The sequence below is a fragment of the Lissotriton vulgaris genome, chromosome 10 (assembly GCF_964263255.1).
Source record: "Lissotriton vulgaris chromosome 10, aLisVul1.2, whole genome shotgun sequence".
NCBI classification, from domain to species: domain Eukaryota; kingdom Metazoa; phylum Chordata; class Amphibia; order Caudata; family Salamandridae; genus Lissotriton; species Lissotriton vulgaris.
Genome location: NC_141698.1, coordinates 828,472,389 through 828,491,431, shown reverse-complemented (window position 1 = coordinate 828,491,431; position 19,043 = coordinate 828,472,389). Strand labels below are relative to the sequence as shown.

The 19,043-nt window shown below is 39.8% G+C and overlaps 1 protein-coding gene across 9 annotated transcripts in view; it reads left to right on the top strand.

Annotated features, from left to right (window-relative positions):
- TRAK1 (trafficking kinesin protein 1) overlaps positions 1 to 19,043 on the top strand; it is a 480,308-nt gene that overhangs the window by 418,284 nt on the left and 42,981 nt on the right. For 3 of the 9 annotated variants that reach the window (XM_086941750.1, XM_086941745.1, XM_086941748.1), the window contains 2 exons: positions 1,079 to 1,234; positions 18,460 to 18,562. In XM_086941750.1, the coding sequence (XP_086797876.1) occupies positions 1,079 to 1,234; positions 18,460 to 18,562 (259 nt within the window). Of the gene's footprint in view, positions 1 to 1,078; positions 1,409 to 18,459; positions 18,563 to 19,043 lie in introns of all 9 variants that reach the window. The other 6 variants (XM_086941749.1, XM_086941744.1, XM_086941746.1 and 3 more) reach the window with 2 other exon arrangements.

The window sequence follows — 19,043 nt, the reverse complement described above, 5'->3', positions numbered from 1 at the left end:
ATGTTCAGATATTGCATACCCTTCCTATATAATGACCCCATAATATTGCTCACTTGTATAATGGTTTCTAATAAGACAGCTCGTCACCTTGTTGTGTTTCATTCCAAAAAATCTTCTTTGGATTCATACAGTCTGCTCTGGTTTCTTGACATCTGTTAATAACGTGATATTCCTTTTTCACCTACTACATAAACGTCTGACGTCTAGTAGAGTGATGTCTTGTGAATCTTCTAACTAACTGGTTGTTTACTATGTAGTTTTTTGATTTGTAGTACATAAGGGAAAATATATTGCACCCAAATGTTGCACTGATTCTTGTTTGATTAAAGTGTCCACAGATTTTTCAGTATTGACAAACTCAAATTAATCCCGGTACGGAAACTAAACTGCAGCAGTTAGAAGTTTGTCAATGGATAGGTAGGCATGTGTCATGCGTATCCTTCGTTGATAGTGGGACTTGTAACTATCCACAACATAGTTTTTGTTTCAGCTTTGTTCCCCACTCCAAATTCGGTCACTTGCGACTCCCATTTTTTCTAAGTATGCGAAGGTTGGTACTAACCAGACTGTAACAAGCAGTCTGTTTAAAAATACCTGATGGTGCCTTATAGCAATTAGGCATACTAAGCAGTTTTTTCATACAGATGTCGAAATACCAGATGCAGCTCTGTCTAAGTTCAGGGAACACTGAAATGTAGTAAAAGTGAGCTCCTGAATCAATCTTTTTTTATTTTTTTTGCTTGACTACCAGTATATGGAAAGGAATAAACCTTTTTTCCATCTTGAATTCTCTTCATGAATCCTCTTACTTGAATAGTTATTGTGGCAATTTTGAAAACAATGAGAGCTTCAAGTAATTCCCACAGCTGAATCTTGTTTAAGGTACATTGGCAATGCTTTGATATAAACCGGATCACTTTAAGCATTTTTCACTGACATTCATTAGAGGAGCTTTATCATATTCTTTTTCCATTCTTGCGTAATTATCCCTCATTTTTAGTATCTTTTTGAGTTCCTGTAGCTCTAACCTAAGTGTGGCTGACCTTGCTTTTGCTAAATGTTTTGGTTTGTGTTCTAGGTTCAGTGACACTGCATCAGTGGCAGCAGCTGGCTCAGCCTCACCTTGGAGGGATCCTAGACCCGAGGCCTGGTGTTGTTACTAAGGGCTTCAGGACCCTGGACCTTGACATGGAGGATGTGTACAGCCTTAATGACTATGAGGAAGACGAGACAGGTGATGTTTCTTTCAAGAGCCTAACTACCTCGACACCCGTTCAGCACTCTGAGACCTCAGGTGAGAGGTCGCAAGTACAAGTGACTGTTTCAGACAGCAAGAATTGTTCACGCCAGCCTCAGGGTGACACAGAGGAGACACACGAGTCCACGAACGTCGAGGATGAGGGGTCTGGTGAGGGATCATCCTTACGTCCTGTAAAATGGACATGTTTGCAGGAAATCGACTACTGGGCCATTCTCACATCCTTAAAAAGAAACATCCATAGTGATGCTTTACATTTAGCGTCTGCGCATAAATATGTGCGGCAATTCAAATAGTCACTTTAAGAATCATAATATTATTTTGTGATTCCTTTTTATTATGTTTTTTTGCTGGTTTAAGGGCTTTGCTGCACTATTTATTTTATTTTGTCTTTGTAAAGAAGGCTGCTAAAAGGTCGTGTCACTGGTTTTCAGTGCATATATATTCACTTGAATGAAGGGTTTAAAAGAGACTATTTTGTTTTAGTTATTTATTGACTATAGCATCCAAATATGTTTTTCACATCACCATTTCCTCAAGTCCCTATGGTTGTAGACTCAGACATAGTCCACACGTTATCTTTATTCAGTATTCCGGATGTTTGATGTAATTTTGTAGGGCACAGAAGCATGAATTATGTGGGGTTTTGCTTTCAGAGTTAGTGACGTTTGTTGAGTCGGTTATGAGGTGGTAGAGGGAGAAGGAGCAGCAGAACCAACAACAGTAGACCCTCCTGCCGAACTATAATGCCCCTCGTAAGGAGGATCATAAATTTACCTTTACACTGTCCTGCTACCCATTTAACTGGTTCTGTTTATGCTCCTGGTGTTAGTATATTTTTCATTTACCTGTTCACTCAGATTCTGCCAACATCCACTGTTAGGTTTGTCAAATAGCAGTGTAATCAAGAACATGTTGCCACCTGCCTCATTAACTATAAAGAATGGGTCGGTTCCTAAGTGATTCAAGCAACACACTTTGCATGTAGTAGAGAACATCAGGCAGCTTGTAACCTTGCATTTTGTGATTCACCCCATGATACATTTTAATAGTTTTCTCTTACCCCCTTTAGTCAGCAGTGACTAGACTGTCAAGGGAAGGTTCCCCATTTAGTATGAATAGTATAGCTATGCCACTAATGTGCTCTAAAAGATGCCTTTGCAGACTTCCGATTCGTACATTCTGTAATGGTCAACATATTTTTTGATCTTTCATTCATGCACTACAAACATCGCCACACACATATTCATTTTTAGTTGCTCCTGACATGGAACGGTGAGAGAATCTACAGGGAGTTACACCCTTTGTTCTTGGTGAATTTGTTGGTTGGTTGTGTGGTCCATATAACATCCTCTTTTGTAGCTGTGATCAGAAGAGAATGATACTTTAGGGAAATTCTTTTAGGAAAGACGTGAAAAGGTATAGGAAAAGATTACCCAAATATACCCAAAATATAGCCATGCCTTTTTGGAGACCACAAAAGTCTGCACTATGATAATTATCTATTTATTGTGGCAAATGGAAAAATACCATATGTAGGATTGTAAGACACTGATTGATTGCATGTGTATAATTACACACATTTTACACAACTTATAATATCGTTTTGTTGAGTTCTCCAGTGATTTTATCGTGGCTATGAGAAAAGGGTTTAAAACATTTCTATCACTAATGGGTTATTATACCCCTTCAACATGTGGTTGGTGCTGTGGGATAGCTGAAAACACCACTGTGGGCGGTAATATGATATTAAAAACGTACTTCATATTTCGTTTTTGATTTTCATTGTTTCATGTTTAGTTTCTTTTTATTGTTATGTCTTCATTCCATCATTGTTTTTGTTTATAAGTTCTTCTATCGATGCCACTTTAGCTTTGTTTGTGTGCTGTATTTGAGCAGGGTTTTGTTCTGCCTACTATTGCACAGTATTAATCTGTCAGTCCATGCCCCTAGTGGAAGGAGAAGGAGAATCTACTTTCTGAAAACATTTATTGTTTGATGTTCTTCTTATTGGAAAGACAGCTCTTGATGGATGAGAATCACATGGAGTGAAGCCAAGATGCTGGACAAGCCATTTTCTCAGTTGATTTTGTACTTAATTCCCTCCGATATAGGTGCACTTCTTCTGATTGTCTTCCCTGGGTTCCTCCCTGTTTGTCACCCATCCCTCTATTCTTATTTGTCAAAGTCCTCCTTTTTATTTTTTCTCCAATTGTTTTTTTGCCTTTTCTCTCCATTGTGCTTCCTCTTGTACCATTAGAATGGTCTGTGAATGTTCATTTTCTCCTCTCTTTGGATGTGTCTCTACTCCCCAGTTTTCTTTTTCTGGTCCCATTCTGCTTTCCTATTCCCCCGTCTTTCTCTTCCAGATCCCATCTTCACCTGCTCTTTACACCAGTTCTAACACTTGTCTCACTACTCCCTGCTTTTCTCCAAACTTTTTTATTGTCTTTAATATACAAGTGGCACCTTCTGTATTTTGGTTTCCTTTAGCCATTATGTTCTCCTTGCTATTTCATTCGCTTTTCTTATTCCATGTTCCACTCTTACCCTTCTTTTATTATTCCAAGTATGCACTGTTCTCATTTCTGCTGCCCGTCACTCTCCTCTGCCCCTGAGCGCACTTTGTTAGGCATTGCACCTTATTTCCATTCTTGTCTTCTTTGTTTGGCTGCCTGTCTAGTTCCCACTTTACTCTGAAAGCCTGAAACTTCCACTGATCCCCTAGATTGTCTTATTTCTGTAGCATCTGTTGCAATTTTCGCAGTTTCTTTGACTATTTAATTTATTTACCTATTAGAAATGCCAATATAGCCAGACCTTTAAAGAGTGTATAATTCGGTTGAAATACAAAGAAACTATTAATTAGCTTTAACCAGTAAGCATGACTGAGCGTTCTGCTTCTTACAATTGTGGGTTCACTTATAACTTAAATATGTTGAACCCTTTCATGCTTTCGAAGTATGAAAATTGAACTTTTGTAACATTATAAAAGCTGCTCATTAACTTTTATTCCTCTTACCAAGATCACTTGGAAGTTGGTAAACATGCTTTGCTGATAGCCCCCCACCAATTCCACTCTCCCACCACCACATGCGTGTGCATGCTTACATACGCACAGTCCCACACTCGCATACAAAAGAAAGCTCCTTTGCTTTGCAATCACCTCTTCAAATTGAAATGTTCTCTTTACTCATGGATTGTTGAATGTAAATATTTTAAGTGGGAGCAGGACTCCTAGTGATTTAAAGCATATACTCAGGTGCCAAAGAGAATGCATGCATGGATTGTCAAAACTTGGTTTTCATCCACAGGTAGGTGAATTATAAGCCTTTCTGTACAGACTTGTATATCCGTCCAATGCTGCAATGGACTTATGAAGGAAAACTGAACTGTTGCATAGCTCTTATTTCTAGGAATAGTCCGCGTTTTGCTCTTAAACTAATTGAGGCACCTTTTATGTAAGCACAAGGCCAGTAGAGCGGTGCTGTTTTTTGTTATATTGTAAAAACTATGGACATTGGATAAATGTGCATTGGGAGGTTTTATGCAATTTATTGTACCCCTCCTCGCCCAGTGCATTCCTTTAGTGGTTTTACAGTGTAAAGGTATTGAATTGAAAAACCAAATGTATTTTTTCCTGAGGGTTTGAGCTTGCGAAATAGCGAATGTTGGCGCGTAGTTTTACTAGCGCAGAATGGAACGCCACAGGGTTGTGCCCTGCAACCAGCACAGAGTTATAGGTGTGGCTCGTGCCCACCAGCAGTAAAAATTACATAACATTTGCATTAGATCTAAGGCACGGCCAAGTTCAGTTTGTTGAACACTGCTCTTGCGCACTGACCAACTCCCTCATGTATTTAATTTATTGCTATGCACTTCAGTACAATTTATGTGTAATATTGGAATTTTTCTTTTTTTTTTTAATCAAGTTTAAACAATTTAATGAAATTAAGTTAAACGTTTTGCACGGAGTCTTTTGTTCATTGTGCATGTAAAACATTCTGTTGTATGTATTATTTCTTTTTATTTTATAATAAACATTTTTATTGAAATAAACCTTATGCATGGTACATGTTTTTGGTTCTTTAGCAATAACCTTTCCCCATTTCTGCGCAGATTCCAGTTTCAAATATGAATTATGAATTGGTTAAAGCCACTCTGCTCTGCAGAAGGCTTTCAGTGCATAATTTTGTTGAAACAGTCGTATTGTAAGGTGTGTTGATTCCTCGTGGTTTCGCCTTCCCTTTGTTTAGTTAAACCCATCTCAGAATTTTTTTTTGTCTTTATGTGCTAATCATTTCTTGTGTTCTCATACTTTTTTAATCTATTTAACATCTGTACTAATACACATTTAACGTTTTATTATGGTTGTTTTTTATTCCGGAGTTAAATGCTCGTTTTAGGCCATGGTATTTTTAAGGGTGCAAGCTAAGAGTTCTAGAAAGAAAACATTCTCTATTTAAAGCAGGAGTTTTCGTCCAGTGTTAAATACGTACCCTTATTGCCTCGCCATGGTGTATTTTTTGTCTATGAAATCAGCTGATTACCCCATGAATCTTCCTCAGATGACACCAAGTTTGACTAGCCTAGACAAAACCACTTGTGGTGGTGGTACTTTATGCAGATGTACCATCGAATCTCTTGGGTGAATGATGTTACTCTTTTTGGTGGTGTGACTAGTAGTCTGGACTGTTCTTTTGAAATACCTCCAGTTTTTGCTCTATCAGGCCATGTGTTTGAACCCAGTTCCTTATAAGCATTACTTCTGTTTGAAATGTTATGCAAAAATCTCATTTTAAGGCCTGTCCTGACCATTTAAAAATGTGACTGGTCCTTTGGTAGTTGATCCAAATTGTTTGAAAGATGTGTGTCTTTTGCTTTTTCAATTTTTCATCCTTGCTTTGTTTGCTTCTCCTCCTCTGGGATAGATTTCAGTTGATTGAATTGACCAAAGGTGATTTATTTATGGGTATTAAGTCTTGTTTCTAAATGGGGCTTTTCCGATTTAACTTCTGTAGTCTTACTATAGTGGTCCAAAAATGAAAGCATAAAAGCTTTGGGCCAGATGTATCAAACGTTTTACCGTTCACAAACGGGCCGATTCACAGAATCGGCCCATTTGCGAACGGTAAAAGGCTTCTGGGATATATCATCCCAAAAGACATTTGCAATTGCGATTCCCTTTTCTGCAAATGCATTTAGGGAATCACAATTTTTGTGATTCCTTAAATGTTATGCTGGAAACAAAAACATATTGCGAACTGGCTTTAAGGAATCGCAAATTACCACCAACTTAAAATTGGTGGTCATGTGCAAATTTCTTGAAACATTTCCTTTTTTGCATATTTCTATGTGCCATGTGGTGTACATACATGCCCTTAGGACATGTATGTGCGCCACATGTGCACACATGCATATTTCAGGGGTGCAACAGGGTGTCCTTTTGGTCCCCTTGCAGCCTTGAAATTGCATGCGTAATTTGAGAGTACCTATTGGGTACTGCAAATTGCGCATGCAATTCCCATTCATTCCTATGGGCCTCTAGGCCAATAGAAATGAATGAGAAGCCATTCCTTATTTGTGATTCGCAATTTGCGAGTCGCAAATAAGAAATGCATAGGAATCGCAATTTTATTTGCGAAACCTACATACTTTGCATTTTGCGAGTCCATAATAGCGAAACAGTTTAATTCGCTATTAAGGACTCACAAAATACAATGTCGATACATCTGGCCCTTTGTTTTTACCTATTTAGGTTGTTTGTTCAGTTACAATGGCCATTTCATTTACTCAGAGGCCTGTGTGCTGGGAACGGCTAGAGCCATGTGTGATATTGTTGGTCCCTAAAGATCTAAACTACATATCAGGTTATGGCTGCACCTATGTATCTAAGCCATTAGTATGGTATTAATGTGCTCAGACCCTTTAGGGTCTCTTTATATCTTCTGAGTGCTCACTGCAATAATTGTGGACATGCATATGGAAAGGACGCATATGTTGCAATTAGTTTTTTTTTATAGAGTTTATAATTTTAAGAAGACTTGTGATATTCCCCCAAAAACCAGAATGCACCAGGACAGCGTTTTTTAACCGTTTGACTTCTGTGGACCCCCACAAGATCATTACTGGAATCTCGGAACCCCCACTAAGTCATTATTGGATGCTGCAGAGCTCTGGCCGAGCAATATCTATGATTGAACCTCAATACAATACACAAAAATATAAAAACAAGAATACACCAAACATCTTCAAATATTGAAATATTTTGTTTAATTTACAATGGAAAATAGAAAATGTTTTCAAATTTGATTCTTTGTTCTATACACTTTATAAATTGAAATTATTCATTTTATATATTTTTTAGTTCTGTTAACCAATTGGGTACCCCCCGAGTAGATCTCATGGACCCCCTGGGGTCCTTGGACCATGGTTTAAGAACCACTACACTAGGACATAGACTGCAGAATTTCCTCGAACAGTTTTGTACATTGCTTCAAGTGCTGCAAAACATACATGCTACAGAATCCGAGAAACTTGAAAGCTTTTACATTGACACACCGAACAGATAACTCCCTCACCAGAGATCTTTGTGCAGGTGTCGACCGCTGCATCAGAAACCATGAGACAGCGTACCATGTCTGAGCCAAATCAGACAAAGAATCCCGGGGCCAGTTCCTTTAACATTGACTTGTAAGTGGGTTAGAGATATGGAGAACATGCCATTTTAAGTTTGCCCCAACTGCAGTAGTAAGTTCCTGTGGTTGGATCAACATCAGGTCTGTAATGAGTCTGCTGTTCGAACTGTATGTTTTATTGGTAAAAAAAAAGAGGTTGAAGCTCCCCTAAGCCACCGTCCAGAGACTCTCGACAAGGCGTGCTTAGATGGTGAAAAGTATGTTGCCTTTGGTACTCCGGGGATCCATCAGCAGCAGAGTCCAGAATACATGTTCCCTAATTACTTTGCCCTTGGCGACCAAACTTCTCCAGGGCCATTGATACACCCAAGACAAAGACCATGCTTAGGGCTTTGTACATACCACAAACGCAGGATCTTCTCTGTTATGCTATTGGTGTTTTTATAAAGCTAATCACCCATGAGGGTATGTAGCAGGTGAGTAAGGCCAGCCCCAGGGGTCTACTCAAAAAGCCAGCTTCCTGCGAAAGGCAAAAAGAGAGGAGGAGGCTCTGATGTGTTGTGGGAGGTCGTTCCAGGCTTTGGGACCTAGGTATGAGAAGGCGCTGGCCCATGCCAGGTCTTTGTGTTTGCGTGCAGTGTTTGCTAGTGAGAGACCGGCAGAGCAGAGGGAGTCTGGAAGGTTGGTGAAAGTAAATACAGCTGTTCAGGTAGGCAGGGTCCACTCTTGCTGAAAGCTTTGCAGGTGTGGGCGAGGAGTTCAAAGTGTTTTGTGCTTGTGTAGCAAGAACTAGTGAAGTTCCCTAAGGTGTGGTGTGATGTGGGCTTGGCGTGGGTGGTTAAAGACTAGACTGGCTGCTGTGTATTGAATGGTCTGCTGTCTTCTTGTGAGCTGGTTGGTAAACCCTAGATACAGGGCATTGCCATGGTCCAGTCTCCTGGCAATGAGGGCTTGAATGAACATTTTTCTTGTGTTGTCTGGTAGCCATTTGAAGATTTTCTTCAGCATCATTAGTGTTTTGAAACAGGCTGAGATCACTCCGTTGACTTGTGGTCATGTCCAGTAAGTTGTATGATTATCCTGCAGCTTCTTGTTGGAGGGGTTGGGTCCAAGGTCGATGGGCCACCAGGTGGAGTCCTATGGAGAGGTGTTCTTCCCGAAGACTAGCACCTGTGTCTTCTGGAGTTCGATTTGAGGCACCTGGATTTCATCCAGATGGCTACATCAGTCATGCCAGTTTTGAACTTGTTCCTAGTGTTGGGAGTTTTGTCTGAGAAGTGCAGTATCAGTTTGCCCGAGTTTGATCTCGAATGGAGCCTTGAGAGCAATGGACAGATACCGCACCTGAACATCAATATACTGAAATTGATGATAGTTCAGCTACCGCTGCGGGCATTTATCAAACTGATTTGCAACAAATCAATGACAGCCATGTATTACCTACGTAAACAAGGGGCTGGTCACTTACCACAGTTGTCCAAACTAGCACAAGCAATTTTCCATTGGACGATTCATCACTAGGTTTTCCTCTTAGCAGAACTTCTCTCAGGAGTAGACAACAACGTTGGGGATCTGCAGAGCAAACACACAAATAGGAAATCGTTGCCAGTTCTATTCGAGGTGAATATTTGCACGGTTGGTGAACCCCTGTGATATACATGTTTGCCATATGCTACAATGCAAAATGCCAAAGTTTTGCCTCTAGATACCTATACTTTAAATCCACAGATAATGACGTATGGATCAATTTGTCAAGGATATGTGCTGATGCTTTTCCCACACTACAGCTTATTCCATATATACTGAGAAATATGAGGCAAGCACCAATAAAGTTATTTGTTATAATTCCCACCTGGGCTAAGCAGCTCTGGTACTCACTACGAATGAAAATGTCCATACAAATGGCGATATATCCCCATGAAAAGTTACCAGCCCATCCGGTCATGGGACCTAAACTTTGTCTTAAACAGCTTATAGAAGCACCTTTTAAGCTACTACACTTCCCCTAGACTCTTGCCCAATACAGTTCTTTTCTGGGAAGGTGCCCTTCCTTATTGCGATCACTAGATTCCACAGAGTAATTGAGCTGCAAGCTGACATTTGCAGAACAATTTGTGGAAGTGCACAAATATCAGGTTATCTTGAGAACAAACCCTAATTTGTTTGCCAAAGGTTGTCTAGCCTTTTCACATTTTTAGCATTAGCTTTACATAATCTAGTTGTTAAAAGAACCCTTATGTACGGAAATGATTTTCAAATTCTGACAGGAAAACCAAGCAGTTCTTTGTAGTGTTTGGCTAGCCTCACCTAGACAAGAAATTTCCAAGGCAGGCCTTGCCAGATGGATTGTCACATGCCATGTGCATGCTTCACTCCGCCTAGAGCACATTCAACTCACAAAAAAGGGAGCAACTATGGCTTTCCTAGGCAAGATTTGTCTTGCAGACTTTTTTTTTTTAAAGTGCTACCAGGTCTTCTTTACACACATTCACTAAGCATTTCAGTATGTACATTCATGCCCGACAAGAGGCACAGGTCAGTTTAACTGTACTTGAAACCTTTTTCAAATATCTTCCATAAAAATGCACACAAGCGCCTTTTTATTCTGTGCGCAGGATATGTATTCAGCAGGAGTTCCTTATCTCTGGCAATCGGGGTGCAGTTTTTAGCACTTTAGATTTACCTGCGCTCCCCCACCTCTTGGTATGCAAGCTTACAATATAACCTTTGACAATTACTGCCTTAGTGAGTGCACACTCAACTACCTGTAAACACAGACTTCACAGCTTCACTGCTCTACTCCTATTCAGAATAAAGTATAGGAGAAAAATAAATCTAATGTAGAGTCTATGTCTTGGTACATTGTGGGTTTTTGACTGAGGTATTACAAGTCACCTTGAAAATGAAACTTTTTTAGAGAAAAGCAACTTGTGACACTGGTATGAGTTTGCAAAGTATTTGAATCTGCATCTCGACAATCTTCAAACCGGTTAGTAAGTAACATTTTCCTTCTACGACTACATGACCTTTGTTGTCAGACAGTAACTGGCAGGATCGGAGTGTACTATATTATATTATGGTATGTTATGTTTGTTTGTATAGCTCGCTTATCGCCCGTGAGGGTATCCAGGCTCTGTGCAAGTGAGTAGGCAACTGTTTCACTGGTGAGTTTATTCGAAGAGCCAGTTCTTCGCCTTCTTGCAAAACTCGAGAAGCGATGAGAAAGCTCTGAAGCAAAGTGGGAAGTCGTTCCATGCCTTGGGGGTGATGTAAGAGAAGCTGTGGTCTCCAGCTTTGGTTATGTGGATGAGGGATATGTGTGCTAATGAGAGTCCAACTCAGCGGAGGTGCCAAGTAGGTCAGTGTTAGTGTACACGCGGCTGTTGAGGTAGACTGGACCATTGTTGTTTAGTGCTTCTAAGAAACTTTGAACTGGGCGTGTTTGCATATGGGGAGCCAGTGTAGCTCACTGAGGTGTGGGATGATGTGTGTCGGTCGAGGTAGATTGAGGATGAGTCTAGCTGTGGTGTTTTCAATGGTTTGGAGTCTGTTCTGGAGCTTCTGGGAGATTCCTGCATAAAGTACCTTGCTGTAATCAAGTTTGCTGGTCATATGGTCCTGAGTGTCCATTTTCCTAGTGTTCTTCGGTAGCCGCTTAAAGATGGAGGCTTGCCACATTGCAATCACAAAATACTAGTGCCAAATCCAACTATTAATGGATGGAAGAATGGCAAAGTTCTTTTAGGTTTGCTTGGATTAGTAACTTGAGTGAGCTCAAGTTTTAAAACTCCAATATATTCTGTGGGATTAACACATACATGGAGTGCTGTGTGGTTAAGAGAAAAAAAACAGAGGGCCATAGTTATGAAATAGTGTAAGTGTAGTAGTCAAACACCACTAAAAGTTATGGGTTTCAGACAGGAAGAAGTGTTGTCATTGATTCTTAAAGCAAGATCAGTATCAAAGGCTGTAAAGGGAACAGGGGGGTGAACTGTTGTCAATAGGGGCTGCGATCATATGTTATCGTTTGACAAAGAAATTGTAGACATTTTTCACTCACTCAGTTGGCCGCAGGTGATGTCTAAAGTTAATTCTGTAGTTTAGGGTCAGCGTCACAGAGAGAGGTCACAATGAAGCAGACATGAAGTGGCAGGAAAAGTGGTCAGTGACACCAAAGCAGGGTGTGCAGACTTTGATAAACAATGCCCTCTTCTCTTGTTAGCTTTAAATGTTTTTAGGAGCTAAGGTTTCTCAAGTGATAAGCAGGACTGGCTCTAGAGTATCTCTTACCTTGGGCGACAGTGCTCTTGTGAGCCTTCCCGTCATATCTCCTATTTTCCAGCATCCTCTTATTCACACTGATACATTTAAAATATTTATTCGCATATCGGAATTCCTCTCTTAACTAGGCCACTAAGAACGAATATTTAACAACAAGGGGTGGTGATGGACAGAGTTTCTGAATTAAGCAGAATACTCTCACCCAGTCAAGAGATCAGGGCTAGATCCAACACCGTTTTTTAGCTCACTGCACCATCCCAGTTCAGAACCTGGCTATATGCAAATTAGTCTGTTCCTGTCCCAGTGCATGATGGGAACAGGGCAAACCAAACTACCAAGCCAATTCTTACACTGGGAAGGAAACAAGCTTCCGGGGACCGGTTTCTGGCATTTCAGCCGTCGTCGGCCCGGCTTGCTTGAATCCTGATGGTGCAATGAGCAAGGGACTCACATCTGAGTATACCCTTCCACGCTTAGGGTGGACAAAATATTTAACAACAAGGGGTGGTGATGGACAGAGTTTCTGAATTAAGCAGAATACTCTCACCCAGTCAAGAGATCAGGGCTAGAGCCAACACCGTTTTTTAGCTCACTGCACCATCCCAGTTCAGAACCTGGCTATATGCAAATTAGTCTGTTCCTGTCCCAGTGCATGATGGGAACAGGGCAAACCAAACTACCAAGCCAATTCTTACACTGGGAAGGAAACAAGCTTCCGGGGACCGGTTTCTGGCATTTCAGCCGTCGTCGGCCTGGCTTCTCACTGCTCCATCAGGATTCAAGCAAGCCGGGCCGAAGACGGCTGAAATGCCAGAAACCGGTCCCCGGTAGCTTGTCTCCTTTCTGGTGAAGAATTGGCTTGGTAGTTTAGTCTGCCCTGTTCCCATGATGCATTGGGCCAGGGACAGACTGATTTGCATATAGCCAGGTTCTGAGCTGGGATGGGGCAGTGAGATAAATAACGGTGATGGATCAAGCCCTGATCTTTAGACTGGGTAAGAGTGGTCTGCTTAATTCAGACACTCTGTTCATCACCACCCCCTTTTCTGAATCGTTTTTGGCCACTATAGGTGTGGCAGGGTATACTCAGACATGAGTCCCTTTCTCACTGCTCCATCAGGATTCAAGCAAGCCGGGCCGAAGACGGCTGAAATGCCAGAAACCGGTCCCCGGTAGCTTGTCTCCTTTCTGGTGAAGAATTGGCTTGGTAGTTTAGTCTGCCCTGTTCCCATGATGCATTGGGCCAGGGACAGACTGATTTGCATATAGCCAGGTTCTGAGCTGGGATGGGGCAGTGAGATAAATAACGGTGATGGATCAAGCCCTGATCTTTAGACTGGGTAAGAGTGGTCTGCTTAATTCAGACACTGTTCATCACCACCCCCTTTTCTGAATCACTAAGAACGAATATATCTTGCAAGTAAACATATATCAGCAGGAATGGCACCACCCTGCAACCTGCCATGCAGTGGTGAAACGCAAATTATAGAATGAAGAGATTGCTTCATTTCTAACTCATCAAGTTGATCTCAAGCTACATTAAAAACGTGTGATTAAGCACATCAGTTTTCCAATCATGCTGTTTTTGTTAGCACTTTCAAGACGCCATCCTACTATTTGCATGATATTTAAAAGCAGGGAAATATGATTACTAGAAGCATGCATTCCAAAGCAAAGAACATGTAGATTTCAATTTCATTACAATACGTTACCTATGAATCTTTCTGGCATGTAAGGAATGGGTCCCTGCTGAGTGCGTAGAGAAGGAGCACTTTTCACTGAGTAAATAAAATGTGGTTCTTGTCTATTTTTTGGGGAAGTAATCAATTGGTGTATTTCTAGTTTAATGAGGTTCTCTGCATGAAAAGATTTTGCCACCCCTTAATTCTTGACGTCCCAGCAGGCCCGGACTGCGCCTAGTGGGCACAGGGCGTTCCCTGGTGAGCCGCTAGGGTGGGGGTCGGTTAGAGGCCCCTGGGGAGCTGTTCTTGTTACCGGGGCCTGCAATATCGGTCCCCTGCAACAAAATCGGTCGAAATCGACCCTAGGGAACAGCTCAGCCGCACCCCCTCCTCCCCCAAGGGGGAAGGGGCGGCCGAGCAGTGTACCATGGCCTGTTTCGGTGCCCAGTCCGGCCCTGCGTCCCGGGCAAATGTCTGAGTGTTCCAGGTTCTAGGGCTGTTAGTAGGTTATAGGCTGTGTCTAATAAGAGGTGGCTTTGGTGGTAATTCTTTGAGTGAAGGCAGGCAATGGCAGAGGCCAAATACAAATTATTTGTATTGAATTGGTGATGTCTTCTAGTCTTTCCTTTTGTTGTGTGTTGTTCTGGGTGGAATGCCACACTATTACATTATCCTGCACAGTACACATCCCAATCCGAAGGATGTAGATCCCAACTTGCAGCTGTTTGATTCAGATACTCATTCTGTAGCCAAGAGATCAAGAATTCTTGGAATTAACATTTTCTCAGCGAGGCCTTTCAAGACAGTTTACAAAAGTTGCTCCTTTCTTAATTGTGACAATGGCACCCAGTAATGTTTTTCTGCAGCTCTGCATTTGCCCTGGATTGTCTCTCCTTCGGGTCTTTGTCAAAGCGCCGGGACACTACATGGAGTAGCCGTGCGCTATAAAAGAGCCAAAATAACATAACATAACATAACATAACGTAACATAACAATGTGGATGGACTTCCAGACACTTTGACTTCATCAGTTTAGATGACTTAAATGCCCAAACAGAAGGATCTGTCTGGTTCCTGGTGAATAAAGTCAGGAACAAGTAGACCTACCCCGGTAACAATCTTCAGCTTTACAAAGACGCATGACAAGCAAGTAGCTGTTAAGTTGAGAAATGCCTAACTTTCATTGGTAAGTCTGCCTAATGCAGGACACTATTTCTAATGTGAACACTTTTAGTGGGGTTACCTCACATCCAGATGATGATTTTCCTTTTTGGTTTTCCAAATCTCAGTCTCTGTTTCCTATTGAAACGGCATGGCTACCAATAGATAATGGCGGGAAGCTACATTTCCAGTACACGCTATTTTTGTTGGGAGAACAAAAAACGGTGACACCAATCTTTGGGATTGTGTTTACACCCTTTGATAAATATAATGTAAGGACTTTTTCTCCCTCAGAAACATTACACCCATTCACTCTGTGTGGGAAACCCATTATCTAAATCGTGTGAGAAAAATGTTGGACTCCCCTCAGGATACTGCATTAACAGATGTCAGTATTTCCACTGCTTATTTCCAGACATCCCAGGTGAGACCATGTAATACTTTACAATATACCAGACTTGTTTTTAGAACTACACTTGTACTCATTTTGGGACAGATGCCCTGTTTTATCTTAGAAAGGAATGCTTATTGTGTTGCGAAACCTACCTAAAGCCAATAGTTTCATATATCACTTCAATGCTGGCACCAAAGCAGCACACTGCCCATTAGTAATTCTTTAAGGCGATACTGCAACTTTATAATTGCCCAAACTCCATGATTTTAAGCCGTTCCCGCATCAAGAAATGCAGGTCACCGCATATCACAATTCTCTTAGGAGTGCATGCACATTTGCCGCTTCCATGTTTTATAAAAATGTTTTCTGTTTTGGTTGTTTCTGTGGATCTTTTCGGATGTTTGATGATGGTGGAAGTAAATGTACAATTCTTATGCAGTGTGCTTCACATTCTCATAAATACCATTCCTAGTCAGTGATGGTAGTCTTTTTGTATTGTGTATTGTGCATTAGATATTGTGTTAGATTAGGGAATCTCTAAAAATTCTCATTTCAGTTTGCATACTCTGCAGCAGTCACAATATCTGTCTGCATCCGATATATACCTCCCACCTATATACGGTGTCCTAGATGCATATGCTCTTCCCATGGATTTTCCAGTGCTTAATTGAATGATGAGTGATAAAGTAGGTCCAATTTCTAGCAAGTGCTCTGATGTGTTATTTCTCTTATGCCTTTGCCATCTATTTATGATTTTGTAATTAATCTTGCTTCTGCTGAGAAACAGTGACATCTATACTTTTAGCAGCCTTTACTTTCTTTCAAAGATATATCTACATAAAAGCTATTTTTCCCACATTTATTTACTACATGTATGATTTATCAATGAGTTTGTTCTGACATGTGCAAGTGGCAAACATTTGTATTTGGACACAGAGACTGATGAGCATGGTCATATAGGAATCTTTCACCAAGGGATTTCTTCTACTACAAGTGGTAAAGATCAAAAGTGAATTTGGCCCATGTACTAGTTTGGGTGACATCCCTTGTACTAAAACCTATTTTCCTTTTTGTAATGCCTTTACTAATCATATGTAGTTTCTCCAGCATGATCATACTAGTTTAAAAGACTTTAACACTTCAGCAGGGATTCATAATTGCTGAGCTCACTAAAATATCATGTTAACAGCTAAACAATTCCCACCCAAAATCCCCATTTAAATTTTACATTTATTAACTAAATGGCCTTAATTTTAAGATGCTCTCCTGGGTATGTCCCAGTAGAAACTCGGAAGTTATCTTGTACTGTTTTAACTTTCTCGTATTCATTTGAGTCTTACTGCAGTAGACCTACTTGAGTAGTGTCCATTTAAATAATTTAAAACTAATTTTAGGACTCATTGACCCAGTTACACAATTATCAACCAGGGCTTGTGCTTTTATTCAGTTTACCTGAGAGATGATTTTCCTCAAGATACATAGAAAATGTAAAATGTCGGCAAAAATACTTTTGTTTACTATAATTATTTAAGGAATTCATCTTCGAAATGAACCCACGTTAAACAACAACTTAATTATTGTGAAATTGCTGTTGTATTGGTTGTTTGTGGCCTCTACTCCAAATAGTACTCGTAGTGTGAACTACAAAATTACCATGAAACAAAATCTTTCCTGGTGTCATAGTGACAAACATTGTTCTACTCTGTGTTTATTTGAACATTGTGTAATTCGTCTTTCCATATAAGCTTTTTATATCACAAGCAGTGAATTTCCGTTGAGAAAGATGAAAGTATTGTGGATTTATTACAAATTTTGAGCTATTAACATCTATAACAAAAATTCACTTTTTTCTTAAGTTGCCTCCTGCCTTCACATTGGAAAGTAAAAACATTGTTTTGGACGTACTGTGCATCCTTCAAGGACCCCACCTTAAAACAAAAACAGCTATGCAATCATGATATCGCTGCTTTAAATGCTGTACCTAAGTGGGACATAGTGACATTTGATTCACTTTGGATTAAAATATTCAAGTGTTTACTCATAGACTAACACTATACTCTCTATAAGCACTCTACTTTCAAAATCTATTCTCAATAGCTTTATGCAGTGCATGGCTTCACAACATTTCTACTCATCTGCATTACACTGATTTTTACTGCTGCATTTTATTACAGTTTTATGTTGTCCTCTCTAAAAATAAGATCATTTGTTAATTTAATTTTGTTAATTTAATTTCATAAGATCCTTATGTTAGGCATTTCTAGGATCAAAGTTTAACTTCAATAATTCTGTTTGTCCATACTATGTATAATAGATTTCCATGTAGACTTTAGCTGACCAGTTTGTTTTAGAAAATATATCTGTGAACAGTTGTGTATTCAAAACTAGAAAGAAGTTGTTTATACAGGAGCAAAAAACAACACCTGATAATGGGTGACATAACAGCAACCATTATTGGCTTGTATATTTAAAAAAGTTAGTCCTTGCTTTTTTAAGCTAGCTGTCTCAATATTTTTGGCATTTAGACCTGATAAATATCAAATAGGACACTTCATTTAATTATTTTTCCTATATACTGTTTCAGCTTATTTGGTTACATTTTGTTTTTCCATGAATATTTTTCTAAATATGTTTTGGAGTGTCCTATCATAAAAAAAATCTTGGCAGTGCATCATTCAGAACAGCAGCAGCATTGTATCACTTTATTAAAGTAAGATACTAAAGCTACTCTTACTGATTCCATAAGGAAAATGTATAGTCTATTTAAAATACTTCTGTCTGCTGGATCCACTACTACGTATACAGCAGTGAGAAGTCTTGAATTAGACATTAGCAGCTGCTGTAATGCATGCATTTCTAGAGGAAGTATTTTAAGGCTTGCTCATAATTAATGGCTGATGTAACAGAAAGTCTATAAAAAAGCATAGGTATATGTGTAGTTTCTGTACAGACATCTACATAAATGATGCCATCTAATTGGTCTTTCTCACTCTGTATAAATAGCATTTGTTTATTTTCTTTTAATGAAAGTTTGCTCCTTTTTTAGCTCATCATCCTGGAAAATGCATGTCTCAAACCAACTCCACCTACACCTATACCACCTGCAGGATACTGCACCCTTCAGACGAGCTCACACATGTCACTCCAAGGTAAGAAGCATTTTGGCAAAAGACAAAATAGTTATGGTTAATAAAAAGAGAAATCTTTGCTTTGAAGTGTTAAGGTAGGCATTTTGACATATTGGTGGTTTATCATGCTTTATGAAATGTTTCTATTTTCTCTTCATATGGTTTCAGTTTTCACATCACATAAACTCTGTAAAAAATTGAAATTACTCTGAAGTTGCTTTTTATAATAATTGTTTGTATCTATCATTTTATACTTCAGTTGTATTATGATGTTTGAAGTGGTGTAAATAACTGGTGTACATATTACACAATTTAATGGTACTAAATGTATCAACGTCAGAGTGATGGAAAGCTGTACTGGCATTGTACGGATTGACACTTCTGAACTGCAGGTCACAGCAATATCATAAATGTTTAACTTCCTTACTGGAGTGGTTAAAATGTACCGGCAAAATGTGGTATATTCTTTAGTGAGGTTTTCACCAAGCATTTCTACTAAATC